The following is a 15,008-nucleotide window of genomic DNA, read 5'->3' as shown; positions in this document are numbered from 1 at the left end:
ATGTGTAACTAGAGACTGGCAAATTAAAATAGCAATAACGTACTACTATTTTCTTATCCAATGGTTAGAATCCAGAACACTGAAAGCAACAAATACTTTCACGGATTTAGAACAAAGGAACTAATTCATTACTTATGGGGAGGTAAAACAGTACCTTGGACAACGGTTTGGTGGTCTCTTATAAAACTTGTCATATTCTAACCATACATTCAAACAATTTGGCTTTTTGGTACTTAAATGAACTGAAAACATATGTTCATCCAAAATATTCCATATATATATATATATATATATATATATATATATTCCATATATATATATATATATATATATATATATTCATCATTGCTGGGAGTCAGAAGTAACCACAATGTTCTTCAGTAGGTAAACGGATGAAATGTGGTACATCTAGACAGAAACATTACTCTATGTTAAATAGAAATCAAATTCCAAGAACAATAAAAAGACATGGAAAAAGGATAAATATATGTCATTTAACTGAAAAAGTTACATATTAACTTGAACTATCTGACTTTCTGGAAAAGATGGAACTATGCAAACAGTAGAAACATCAGTGGTTGGTGAGGATGAGGTTGGAAAGACTGATGAATAGGTGGGGCACAGGGGACTTTTAGAGCAGTGAAACTATTGAACGATGCTATATTGGTGGGGGCATGCACTGCATTTCTCAAACATGGAATGTCCACCCACAATGAATCTTAATGTAAAATAGAAACACTGCATTTTCTAGTTAATTTTGCTGCAAAACTGTATCTTTACCACTTTCAAATACATTACAGGTGTAGTACTAAAAATGTAATTCTTCATATACTTAAACATCATTAATAGATATTAAATATTACTATTTTGTAAAAATAATGCACTGAGCTTTAAAACTAAGTGTCAAATGTATAATAAATAAATATAAATAATTGAATTTAACATTAAAAAAGAAAATAGTGGAAATGTGCTTTTATCCTGTCTTTATAAAAAATCACAGTACAATAAAGCCAGAAATAAAAGCAATTTCACTTATATTAGTAACAAGTCAGGCAATCCTAGCCTACGCTGTGAAAAATGACCATTTGGAGAGGGGTGTAACGACTGAAAGAGAACACTGCAGAATTTTGAGGTTTGGAAATTTGGTTCGGTGTTTTGGATGCTGGTTTGGGGTGTCCTAGATGTTGGTGTAGATGCTTTCAGCTTACAAAAATTTAGTGAGCTTGTTGCACATTTTTGTATGCAAGTTACACTTCTTTTATAGTTAAAAAAGACAGTAGATATGGCTGCTTACTTCATTAAACTTTGATTGAATACAATATCAGATATAACAGTACATAAAATGTAATCATAAGATTAGAATAAGAATAAACAACAAAAACAAAAAAAAAATGATTCAAAATGCCAAAAGGAATGGCCTTTGGAATTATTGTTAAAATTCCTCAGCATTACCCACAAATTAATATAAATCACCATTAAATCTGAGACAGCCAGTAAACAAAAGTGGGAATATCTGGGGGAAATCAGGGTTTGCTTTAGTGGGAATAAGAGTCAATTAGAAATTAAGAAATAACTTCTCAGAGATTTGTGCCACATTCTGCCAAACTGTATGTTTTCATTTCCACGTGAATTACATTAACATATAAACAGACCTTATCCTTCCGATCTTATCATCTGACTAATCTTATCACGTACAGTCAAATCTTGTCTATTCTGGAGGCACAGAGATAGTTATGCACTGGTTGTTTCCTCTGGTTGAAATGGCTGACACCAACGACCTCCACCAGTACCGAGATAGTTATGTACTGGTTGTTTCCTCTGGTTGAAATGGCTGACACCAACGACCTCCACCAGTACCGATCGTAGGTATCTCTTTCAGTCTATGTTTGAGTTTCCATTCTTCCCATGACAAGTATATTGAATTCTAGTGCACATTTTCTGGACACCACTTCAGGCAACAACATCCACCTCCTTACCTGTCCCAGAATTTTACTCTAGACAAAATAGCCTCGTATATATTTTATGCCCTCTTATTCTCATATCTCACCCTAAAGTTCTAACAGTAAAAGAAAGGTTCAAAAGTAGATTGCAAGAGGAGAAAGAGAAAACTACACAATCTGAAGGATAAATACATAAAAACTTGAACAAAGAATTACTTTCATACAACACTAACTATAGGAGATTAATGAAATATTTTGAAATCTAAAGTATGTAGAAGAATTTGAGAGAATCGATGTATATTTGAGGAGTGTTTATAAGTATCCGTTTGAAATGCACTAAATCTACACATAGGATTTATTGGGGGCAACAATAGTTACCACTGATTGACTAGATACAATGCATCAGGCATTATGCTAAGTCCTTAATCAAAAATTATTAAATGCCCACATGACACTAAAGACAGATATGAGTATTGTATTTATCTAAAAACAATAGCATAAAGTCTGATAAAAAATTAACTGATTCATCCAAAGTTTCACAATCTATGTGGAAAACCTAAGATTTGAGCTCATATCTGTTTCCTGAAAGCTCACACACATTCTTAGCTACTTTCTGTTATCTTAGTTACTGAACTAACTACAAGAAAAAGTATCAGGAAGTAAAAAACCGAGAGAAGAGGAATGGAATTTCAAGATACAGAGAAAACAGAAATGAGGGAAACAAATGAGAAATGGAAGAGAGGAAAAATACAGATGACATTATTTGGTCACATAGTAGACATTTCATGAATGCTTGTTAAATATAAATGTACTCACTATTTTTAAATAAAACCTGTTATTGTTCACTTACACACAAAGATGCTAACATGGCTCATAAAGTTATTTTATACTCATGGATTTTGAACACATCCAAAAGACTGAGAAAATGCAAAAATCCTAAAAGTGCTGTGATTTAGCCACAAGCATTTTTTTAAATATTCTCATTTGTATCCCTCACTTTCAAACTAACTTTATAACTAAAGTTTAATGTAATTATAAGAGCTAATGACCTTAAAGAGAAAAACATTCACTTCTCGATTTTAATTTTCAGGTAGATTCTTTGTGAAGCTAAATATCACCATAAAATAATTATTCCTAATAACATGGGAGCTATTCCATTTAATACTTTCCTTTATTTAAAAAAAAATGCGTGTACTTTTTAAAGAACCAGAGGAAATAATGAGAAAATGAGCCCCACTGGATTTACTCTAAACTCACCAAAGGCCCATCTCTGTGGAAATACCCTTTCCCACTTGCTTGCAGAATGTGAAGCATTCACATCCCTGTTCCTAAATCCAAGAAGCTGCCACTGCTGGGAAAACCTGGCTGATGCGTGCGGTAGCCAAAGCTACACTGCCTGCCATGTTTTTGCTTCTTACTGCTTATGTTCACATTCGGTGATTTTTAGGTCTGCATCTTTCTAAAGATTCTCAAGTCCTCAGTCTCATCATCACTGCAAAATGATCAAAGCACTTAATTTATTATGACTAATAATAAAATAGCCATTTAAGTGCTGTTCATCTGTTAAGCACTTTCTATGTATTTTCCTGGTACAGTTACACTTCACAGGAAATACACTAATCCATTATGATCTCCACTTTATGGGTGAAGTAACAAAAATCTTGGACAAGATCACAAAACACCAGTAAATCTGGATTCAAGCTCAGTATAAAGCTCACGTTTCTAATCACTGCAAAAAATGCCAACCATTAAAGTAAGCTCCTTCAGAAACTTTCCCCTCACCTAAAACCTCTTTGCTTCTTCACCTGCTTCCTCACATGGCATTCAACACTCACTAGGCACCTGCAAGTATATCCAAGTCAGCCTCCAACCTGTTACTGAACTCATAGCACCCCCTCTCTTTCTAGGAATTGCTTATCACTTATTCCTCTGTTTTTAGTACATCATGATCAAGAATTAAAAGACTAACGATACATGCCTGTAATCCCAGGACTCAGGAAGGCTGAATCAGGAGGACTGAAAGTTCTAGGCCAGTCTGGGGAACTTAGTGACTTAATAAGACTGACCTTGTAGAAAATAAAAAAATGAAAAAGACTAGGATGTGGCTCATTCAAGTCCTAAGGTTCAATTACCAGTGCCAGAAATATGGAAAAATAGAAATACATTTTAAGAAAAGAATAAAAAGCACAACTCAGTGAGTAAAGTTGAGCAAAAGTCAAAAGAAATAGAACAGGATTGATTTGCTTGAAGCTTTATTTCAATGGTGGCTCAAGCTTTGTCCACATGTCAATTTTTATGCTGAGGAAAGAAATAAAAAATAAATTTTGTAACTCATAGCTGCAACAGAAATTAGACTTAAAATCTCCATAGTTTATCACCATAATCTGTTCTAAAGCAAGAATTGGTACAATTCCCCTGCTAAATTACAATTTAAAATATAAGATTAATGTTTACAACCCAACTTGAAGTTTCTGTAATCAGAAAATAAAACACTGCTTAATTTCAAATCAATCTGTTTATCTTTATATGCTAACTATTATTATATTTCATTCACTTTTCTTAAATTTATAAACATTTCTAAGAATTACAGGCAAATTATAATTCAAAAAGGAATTATATAGTTATAAATTCTTCATGATGCCTTCAATTTTATTTCAAATGAGACAATTATCAAAGAATACATTATTTTCAAGACCAACAGATAATCGTATAATCACACTTGACTAATCTCTATATACTAGACAAGTGAAATTTAATCATAGAGAAATTGTGCATCATAAATTCAAATGATGATATTTTATGTCAACTTTTCAAATAATGGCATTTTATGTTTCATTTTCTACTCATGAAAGTATGAAAAACAGAATAAGCTGTCAAGTCATTTTCAACCAGAAGCATTGCCAAAACACTGAATTAACTCTAGTAGCAGAGTATTCACAGTCACAAGAAAGATCATTGAGGAAAGTGAAGATATTTCTCAAAACCTATTCGTTTCTCATCCAGAACGGGGATTAATATGAAGCAAGATAGTTTTTTTTGACCAACAATGGAACTTTTCAGACAGGCATTGGATCACTGAGCTATATCTCCAGCACTCAGTAGTTTTGTGTTTTCTTCTCTTGCTGTTTCCTTGTCATTGCCTGTATACCTTGAAAACAGCTTCCAACCCAGATTGATGTATCTTGCAAAACTACTTTTCAAAATTAATGGTGAAAGAAGATACTTCCATGACAAAGATCAACAGAAGAAATTTATGACCACCAAACCAACACTACAAAGGGTAATGAAAAGTATTCTAGACAGAGATAAAATTGACCACAATTCTAAGAACAGTAACAGAAAGAAACCACTAATCAAAGGCAAGCAACTAAACAGAAGGAGAAAGTATGGAATCAACAGCAGAAAAACAATATGACAAAAATAAGCCAATATATATCAATTGTAGCCATCAATTTAGATGTCCTCAAGTTGCCAATCAGAATAAGTAGACTGGCAAAATCAAGAAACAAGATTCAAAAATAGGCTGCATAAGAGAAACACATTTAACTAAAATAAAAACTCATAGAATAAAAGTCAAAATATGGAAAACAATACACCATGCACAGGAGTTCAGAAAAAAGCAGGTTAGCTATTCTGTTTGCAGACATTGTGAATTTTAAACTAAGAATGGTCAAAAGAGATAAAGAAGATCACTACATACTTGTTAGGGGAAAACTTCGAGAGGAGGAGATAACAATCATAAATATGTATGCACCAAATATATGAGCACCCAATTATATAAGACAAATGTTAATAGACATGAAAAATCAAAGGGAGTGAGAACACAATTTTAAAGGAGACCTTAATGCCCCACTGTCACAAATATATCCATAGAAAAAAATCAGAAAAGAAATATGAGAACCAAACCAAACTTGTGAATAAATGGACTTAATAGATGCTTATAGAGTATTCCTCAGCTGCACATGAGTCATGCTTTAAGATGGACCATATACCAGTCCATCAAACGTACTTTAGTAAATGCAAAAGAATTGAAATTATCTCATGTACATTATCTGACCATAATTCAGTGAAATTGGATATTAATGGCAAAAGAAACCATAAAAACTCCATAAACACATGGAAATTGAATAACACCTTGCTGAGCAAACAATGGGTCCCACATGAAATTAAGAAATTAAACCATAGCTACAATTAAACAAAAGTGCAAATACAACATACCAGAGTCTGTGGGACACAACAGAAGTAGTCCTAAACAGAAATTTATCAGGAAAAAAGAATGAGCACAAATGAAATTTCTACCAAATGTGAATCGAAATAGACCTCTCTTCTTTGATGTTGGAGGTATGAAGTATAGTGTCTCAGTAATGAGAAAATGGCTAAGATGGGGCCCAAGCTCACCCTGCCATTCTCTTCATTTTCCCAACTTGCCCCCTCCAAGCCATTTATCTGCATTCTTCCAGGGCTGATAATCAGCTTTCCCAGCACGTGTGTGTCCTCCGGTCTGTAATTAACCCTCCTTTTTGCCATGAATATCTTCTCCATGTTTCACCCACCTGAGAAACTGTCATTTTCTATTTCTGACTTAAATCAGTTGTCACTTGCTCTGTTTGTTGTGTTAGTTAAGCCTCCCTTATGTTGTTCTCTAAATTTCAGCTTTGTGTTATGTATGGTGTGGCATCTTTATGAGCTTTAATTAAATACAAAATATGGTATATATATTCCACAATAATATATTTATATAAGACTCTCATATTTTTGGTTCAGTATATTACAAGATAGTTTAAATATTTTATGCAAAGAAAACAACCTCATTTTACATCATAATAATAAGCAAACAATTATTGTAACACATTTCTATACTTCCGCTTTTTTTTTTTTTTTTTTTTTTTGTCTTTTTGAGACAGGGTCTCACTATGCAGTTCAGAATGGCCTTAGGCTCACTTTGTAGCCCAGACTGGTCTCAAATTCACAATCATCCTCCTGCCTCAGGCTCCCCAGTGCTGGGATTACAGGCATGTGCCACTACACCCAGTTTGTACTTCCTCTCATTTTGACAAATAACATGTTTCATGACTTTATTTTCTTGATGCCTAGGACAGAGCACTTTCTTAGGTACTTTATAAGAGTCTCAATAAATCATATTTGGGGTAAATGAATGACTCATAAGAGGTACACCTGAGTACAAACTGTTAAAGAAATGCAATAAGAACACTAAGGGCATTTGTTTTAAAATATACCTTTATATTTGAAAGAATATATATAGAATTTAAAGTTGGAAGAGACCTCGGAGTTATGATTACTTTAAACAATCTTTATGTTTAAAAGATGAAGCTTAGAGATTGGGGTGGGTCCACAGTATAAGAAAATGAAGGCAGGGGCTGGGGATTTAGCTCAGCGGCATAAGCGCCTGCCTTGCAAGCAGGCAGTCGTGAGTTCGATCCCTGGTACCAATTAAAAGGAAAAAGACAAAAAAAAAAAAAAAAAAAAAAAAAGAAAAGAAAATGAAGGCAGGACTAGAAAAATAAACTTAGATCCCAAAACCCAGCCAAAGAGCCATGCAATGGTACATCCATGTCACATACAGCATCCTTTTGGGCTTTCGTTATGTGCAAAACAAAAATGTGTTTTTTCTTTGAATCTTCAATAAAGTCTGTAAATACAATTATTTTAAATGACATCTTAGAATATATTCCTAGAAGAACAGTAAGGATTTGACATGTATATATCAATGTTAGTTTTTAAAACATGACATGCATATTTACTCTAAGTATATATGCAATACTCACTATAATTATCTTTTAATAATTGCTACTATTATTTGAAAATCTTGATAATATCCATTTTATAGTCTGTCTTTGAAAACAGTCTTTATGGTTTGCCCTTTCTGTTTTATTCATGAGGCCTAATGTTTTCAAATATTTGTTGACATTTATAAGTGTTGCAAATTGATCTATAGAAGTCATAATTATATCAATCTGCATGCCTTTTTACAGATGAAATATTAATCTTCAGTGCAACAATTCCAAAATACCTTATACTTCAATTTCTGTTTTAAAATAGTACCCATAATAATATTTAATTTTCAAGTGTAGCACAATAATTTTTTTCAGTGTTGGGGATCAAACCTGGGGCCTTCCATTTACTAGCCAAGTGCTCTACCACTAATCTCCATCCCCACTCGAACACGAATATTTTTTATTAAATCAAATATCTCTTTTGCCATTGTAATTTATTTTACTAATGTTAAGATTACTCATTAAAATCAAATAAAGTTTATTCATGATTTTCTTGTCTCTTTAATTGCTGTTTCTTTTTCAACTAAATCTAACAAATTTCATCTTATGTGGATGAAGTCTCACCTAAATTTACTGTAAAGTGGTAAGTAATTGATAAAGTTTCTTTTTCCACTGTGTTCAAAAGCCACTTTTATCACATAAGTTCATTTACACAGATGCAAAGATATATAAGTGTATTTATATATAGTAATACTTTTCTAGCAATTTCTATCATTTATCATATGTCTATTCTGTTACTAGCTAAATGCTAAATATATTATTGCAACTTAGCAATATGCTTCAGTATTAAATGTTTGGTAAGTATAATGATTTCTTCAAAATCTTTCTTTGTTATTTATTTTGAAATTATATTAATAACAAATACATATTTATTCAAAAAGAATTAATTTTTATAATTAGCTCTTCTGACAATCAACAGATTTCTCTGTATTTTTTAGATATGTTGTGTATTTCTCAATAATATATTTATATAAGGCTCTCATATTTCTGATTTAATTTGTTACAAGATAGTTTAAGTATGTTGTAAAGAAAACAATCTCATTGTACATCTTAAGTCAATGCCTTTTTACTAGCATATAGAAAAGCCCTTAATGTTTTCACGGTACATATTATTTGATCATCTCTCTAAAATAAATACTTTTAATTTTTCAATTTATTTTCCTGGGATAGTATCATTTGAAAATAGTAAAAATTTTCCCCTTTTAGTGATAATCATTGTTATTTTTGTTTCATGTTTAATTGTACTGTTTAAATTTATAAAATATTAACAGCAATAGAATTAATCCATTACAAAAATAACTATGAATATATATAATTGGTTATAGGCTGAAAAGTTATACTTTTTTATGTTAAACATTTATTACCTGTCTAGTTTTTTGATTCTGTAATTATAAGAAAAATGAAAATTATATTTTTATCAAATGGCTTTATGTAATATGAAAAATTAATAATCTTTTATGACTTAGGGTGATTGTAATACATTTCCTAATATTAAGCTATACTTTCCTATTCTAGATATCGTAAAGATGCAGACAGATGTCACACAAACAGATTTGCTTCATAATCAGACTACATTATTCAGAGTCTCTCAGAATTATAAATCTGGGAAATTTGAGTTAAATTCTTGCCATAAATAAGATTTCTGAGGAAAAGAAAATACAGATGTATTCTGTCTTTATAACAGTCTCTGACCTCCAAGCTGTTTCTGGTTTTCCCAAAAGACTGAGCCTTGAAGTCGCTAGACTACAACCTCACTGCTGAGTTTAGGGAAGAGTGGTTCTTAACTGTCTTCCCAGTGTAACAAGTCTACTTAATGAGGCAAAGAAATTCAGAGGCATCACCCTTTCTCTGATTTCCACCTCCATGCTGAGTCTGTTTACACTTTCCCCATAAATCACTTGAAGCTTCCTAAATGGCCCTTTCCTCCTCAAATAGTAATCCACAACAACGAAGTTTGCAACCACTGGCTCCTGATCACTGCTGTGGTAAAGATCTAACATCCAACCTAAATTTGCTATTCAGATTCAAACTTCTGAGAAGTTGGGTAGATATTCATAGTCTCACAAAATGCATTGGTGACACCTATAATCCCAGCGTTCTGAGAGGCTGAGGCAAGATCACCAGTTGAGCCCAGCCTGGGCAACTCAGTGACTTAGTAAGATCTGCATAAAAAATAAAAGTTTTTAAAAAGGGGTAGAATTTGTGAATCAATATGAAAACCCTGGGTTCAATCTCTAGCACCGCCAAAAACAAAAACAGTTACTCTCAACAGATATCCTAAACCAAGAATATCTACGTCCAAGCAACATAGGATGGCCTTGTGCTTCAGTGTTGACCTAAGATACAAAATAAATACAAAGGGAAACAGACAACACACAAGATAAACAGGTGTTTGAATTTCTGGACAGGCACTTAGTTCTTAGAACTAGTTTCCTTTTATAGTTCAATATGGAGTGTTGAGATTTTTTGACACATGTTCATAAATTCTGTTAGCTTAATTAAGCAAGCTTAAATTATTTTCTATTCCTAGAATCAAACTATCCTAATGAATACAGCACTGTTTGAGCCGTCCCTGATACAAGTACAATATCTAAAGAAAGCAGGAGAGAGCTCTGGAATTTCATCCAATACTTTATAATGCATAACATTCTCCTAGCAACAGAAATATCTTTGATTCTATAAGATGTACTGTATTAATATTTTATTGCCTTGGAGTAAGGAATTGACACAGTTCTTTAGGTTCCTAAAAATACTGAACTCCTTTTCTCTATTTTATGTTTCTCTTTTGATAGATCTTAAGATTTAAAAAATTTATAGAAATAGCGTTTTGTTCAAATAGTAGCAATAAAAGTAAACCTGAAGGCAAGCCTTTGTTCCCAAACAGAGAAGAGAGGTTGAGAAAATTCCTAGGGAAAGCATGAGTAATTCCAGTGATAGCATATTCAGAATGTGCTCAATACAAATGCAAAGAATGACTTAGAGAATTTTTTTCAGCAATGAACAAAAATCAGTTTGAGTATTAAAATCATCGGAGTTTATGTCTTTTATATCAAATAACGCTGTAGCATTTTGATGTCTAATAATCCTGCAGCTACTAACTGACTAAATATACCACTTGTAAATAATTGGTTTGTAACAAGATAATTAAGGACTGAAATACTAGTCATTTATCATTTTAAATTCTGATATTTTCTTTACATTGTCCAGTAAACAATACACTGAAAGAAGCATGGTGTTTCAAACAAAGCATCTTTAAACTGTTGTTCAAGTAGGCATAACACATCCCTAGTTTCAGTCTCAGAAAGATTGGATTTTATACACGATTCCCTGTTAAGCATGTAGCATTCAATTGATTGAGTTATCTCTCCTCCTATTCTTATAATCTAATAAAAAATCATCCTTTAAACTAATGGTATAGCCTTATATTTCAGACTAATAGGGACCACAAAAGGCAATAATTTCAGAATATTAACATTAAAAAGAAACAGTTGAAAAACAGCAGAATCTACACAGAAATTGTCCTATGAGACAGTCACTATGCAATATTGACATGGATATTCCTAAGTAATTCCATGCAGTGGGCCATTTTTTTAAAATTACTTGTGAGAAAAATTTGTAACTCACTGATCTTGACAGCAAATCTGGAAGGCCACAATGTACAAAACTGACAGTTGCCTAATGAAGCTTATTCTTTTGACAACTGGGAATAACTATGCAAAAACCCTTCTAACATATATTCGTTGTTTTGTATAATTAGTGGCTCCAGGTCTAATTGAGCATATCTGAGTTATTTGGGAGATTCAAAACTGGTCCTGAGGAATCTTTGGTGTGTCGGTTACTCTTTACACTTACAGTTTTGGGAAATGGGCTGCTGTTCCACTAGGTAAATACACTAGCATCACCCACACAACACATTGGGTAAGAATCCACTTAACATACTTCAAATGTATTAAGTTCCCAAGAGAAAATACAAATTCTAAATATGTGTGTAGAGCAAAGATCAGTGATATGTAAACCTGTCAGTCAAAATGAGCTCCATACAGCTACTGGGATCCCTCAAGGTATTTTCATGACCAGTATGTAGGACGAGGGAAAGTGCATTAGCCAGCGTTATGCCAACCCCTCCAAACAGTTCTTATTTTAACTGATTGAAATGTTAGATTTATGAGTAGGATGTTTCTGAAACAGAGTTTTAAAAGCAGAATATAATGAAAATGTTGTGCTTCTGTCTTTCACAGATGATGATACATTCCCACATTATCAGAGTGCAGAAGAGTTATAAAAGTAGATGAAGGATGATTGTCTTCCTTTTTTTTTAGCTTAATGTGAGGTTGGGGAACCTTTGTCTCAGGCACCTGGTCTACTTAGATTTCAGCTGTCTCTAAGTCCGCAGACTAAAGAAGAATCTCCTTTTACAAATAAGTTTAATTCCACTGTATCTCCCTTTCCAGCACTCATCGTAGATTATTTAATTATACTTTTGTCTGTTTATTTGATTAATATCTAAGTTCCCAAGAAACTATGTATTCCACATTTTGTATTTTTGCACCAGTAATCCACTTTAGGCACCTACTATAATTATGAACACAGTCTATGTGCTTAATAAATATCTCTTGACTAAATTAATGAATTACATTTGTGACTCTACAGTCAGTGGACTAAAAGCAGATTATACAAGGAATCATTTGGAAAGGGATACACAGCAACAGTACTCTGGTAATGGAGAAACGGGAAAACCTATAAAAAGTGGGCAGAGGAACTCAGGCACTATTGCAGTCTAGAGGCAAATTCTCTTAATAGCTATTAGACATTAAGACATTGTTTAATAGTTCATAATAGCATCATTATATTATAGTATGGTATAATAATTGAAGTAATCAAGAAGGAGTTAGGCTATGATCTATAGTTAAAAGATAAATTAATAATTCAACTTTAAAATCCTCTCATGAAATGACTCTCTAGATATCTCTGTTTTGAGGCAAGTTTGTTACTGAGAAAATTGTTTTCATTTCCATGCTTCTTCGTACTTCCTAACACTACTGAATGAATGACGTGTTCCCCAACCTCACATTAAGCCAAATAACTTTGCATTACAACAATCCTCTTTTGCTCAATTTGATAAATATATGATAATTATTTATACTAACAAAAGAATTAATGCTATAGAATGATTCTCAAAAAATCTGCTAGACAAGATTACTCTGCATTGAATATAAACCAAATTCTGCCTTATGTTTCCAAAAAAAGCAAAAGTAGTTTTCACTTGAATTCTAAATTGAAGATGACCTTGTGCTTTTTTTGAGAAAGGCTGGCAGCTGAGGTCACTGGAGTGTATTGTGATAGACAGTACAGTGCTCCGTGTGGCTCAGAGGCATGTCCATTGTGTGGAATACAGCCAAACCGAAAGAATTAGACAGCTCAGAGCATTCTATCATTTCATTTAAAAATAATGGTCAAAGTCATGGGCAGCAACCATTACAACTTTCATGAAAGAACAGCAGCATTCAATAATTCCATCACTTGAGACAGGCAGTTCTACTATTCTCCGTTGAATACTGTGAATCCAGCATATTCTGCATCAGTTTCTTTTGAAGATCACAGAAGCAACATTTCTGCTTCTGTAGTAGAAAAATTCCCACCTACACTACATTGTTTGTAGTGCCTTGTTTCCGACAGACTAAGTCATTTAGAAAATAATAAAAAGAAAGAAAAGATACAGAATCTGAACACTCTCTGTGTAATACAGGGCAACTCAGAGTCATCCATTTTCTCCAAGTCAATTTATTGTTTAAAAGGCTTAAAATCAGTTTAAAAACAAAATGTCTATAATCACTTCTTTAATAATAGCAAGAACAAAACATTTTCAAATAAATTTAATCTGCTGTCAATGACTTTGAATCAACCTTCTAAGTTGTTTCTGAAATAATAATATTTAAGTGGAATATTTTGATTGATAGAGGCTTATTTTTAGCTTTTACTTCTCTTAGAAACAGATTAATGGTAGCACAGAAACACTTTGAGATTTAAAAGCAGGTGGAAAAAAACCCACACTTACGATTAAAGGAGAGAACTAGTTCTAATCTTGTGCTTTCCACTCTGCCTATCTTCTATATATGGGGGGGGGTCACTTATGAAATATTTAGAAACAGAAAAAAAGGAGATGTAACTTACCATTAAAATTTACAGCCCTAATATAACCAAGCAGTTCTTTCCCATCAATAGTGCTCATTCGTGGGCAAAGACCAATGTATCCTGGGCAGAGATCTTTGTGCATATTGTGCAGGGCATATGCCATTGAATATACTGCATCAATTACAAATTGGACCTTTCCTTCCTGTTCATAAGATGAATCCCGAGCAATCCTCTCCAGCCCTGCAAAATAAAAAGGGAAACCATCAATTTGTCTTTTTAGATTTTAATAAAAGATGGCATTGACACCAAGATTTCATCATTTGAGACACACTTGATGAGACCCAACTATTTTATTTTACTTCTGATTAGCTCCATTCTTACTGAGTCAGGTTTTAAAACTAAGTATTGAATTTTTTGGTGTCTGAAAAGAGGAATAAAAACAAAATAAATAAAAGAACTATAATTTCATCTTCATTCCCTTCTTACTGAATTCCATTATATTGTAGATTTTAATAATTATATAACATTTTTGTGGAAACAATCTTAAGTAAAAAGAATGGAATTCTATCACCTACCTCAGCTCCAAGAGCATCACTTAAGTAAGTACCCCTCCATCTTGTTCTGAATGTGCTGTATTTAGGAACCCTTTGATAACTATTATGTGACAATATTTCCTTAAGTGACTCTGGTTATCTTTAAAGGAATCATTCAATTTATTTTCTCTTTGAACTCAACTTGCTATTTTAATTTTCTATTAAAAAGATGTAGATCTCTCAAAATGAATGCCAGAGTAATTGTACCTGTGTTTAGGCATATTTGAGGGAGAGAATTGGCATTGGAGAGTACCTCTAGATTGCTGTTTATCATTTAATATGTAATAGAAGCATAGAATTTTTAAAAATGGAAGATAAAATCATAGATCCACTATGATCCAGCTTTCTCATTTTGGAGATAAACAGTCTCAGGAGATTACAGTTACATGGGACACAAAAAGCAGATCTAGGAAGTACTCTCAGGTGTTACACTGAAAGCACCATATTCTCTCTGTGCTCAAAAAAAAAAAAAACTATTAGTGGATGGCAAGAATTTGGGGCGTGCAAGAAAAAATATCGCAGGTGTTTTTTGAAAGAATAAAACAAGA

The 15,008-nt window shown here is 32.8% G+C and overlaps 1 protein-coding gene across 5 annotated transcripts in view; it reads right to left on the bottom strand.

Annotated features, from left to right (window-relative positions):
- The window catches only part of Grm8 (glutamate metabotropic receptor 8), a 783,619-nt gene that overhangs the window by 300,783 nt on the left and 467,828 nt on the right, over positions 1-15,008 (bottom strand). For all 5 annotated transcript variants that reach the window (XM_063241274.1, XM_003475159.5, XM_063241281.1 and 2 more), the window contains one exon: positions 13,907-14,107. In XM_063241274.1, the coding sequence (XP_063097344.1) occupies positions 13,907-14,107 (201 nt within the window). The remainder of the gene's footprint in view (positions 1-13,906; positions 14,108-15,008) is intronic.

This window comes from Cavia porcellus, unplaced genomic scaffold (genome assembly GCF_034190915.1).
Source record: "Cavia porcellus strain 051 isolate PalLab524CR breed Dunkin Hartley unplaced genomic scaffold, mCavPor4.1 scaffold_2, whole genome shotgun sequence".
Lineage (NCBI taxonomy): Eukaryota > Metazoa > Chordata > Mammalia > Rodentia > Caviidae > Cavia > Cavia porcellus.
Note: the sequence above shows the minus strand (reverse complement) of the source record. Positions and strands in the feature narration are given on the sequence as shown.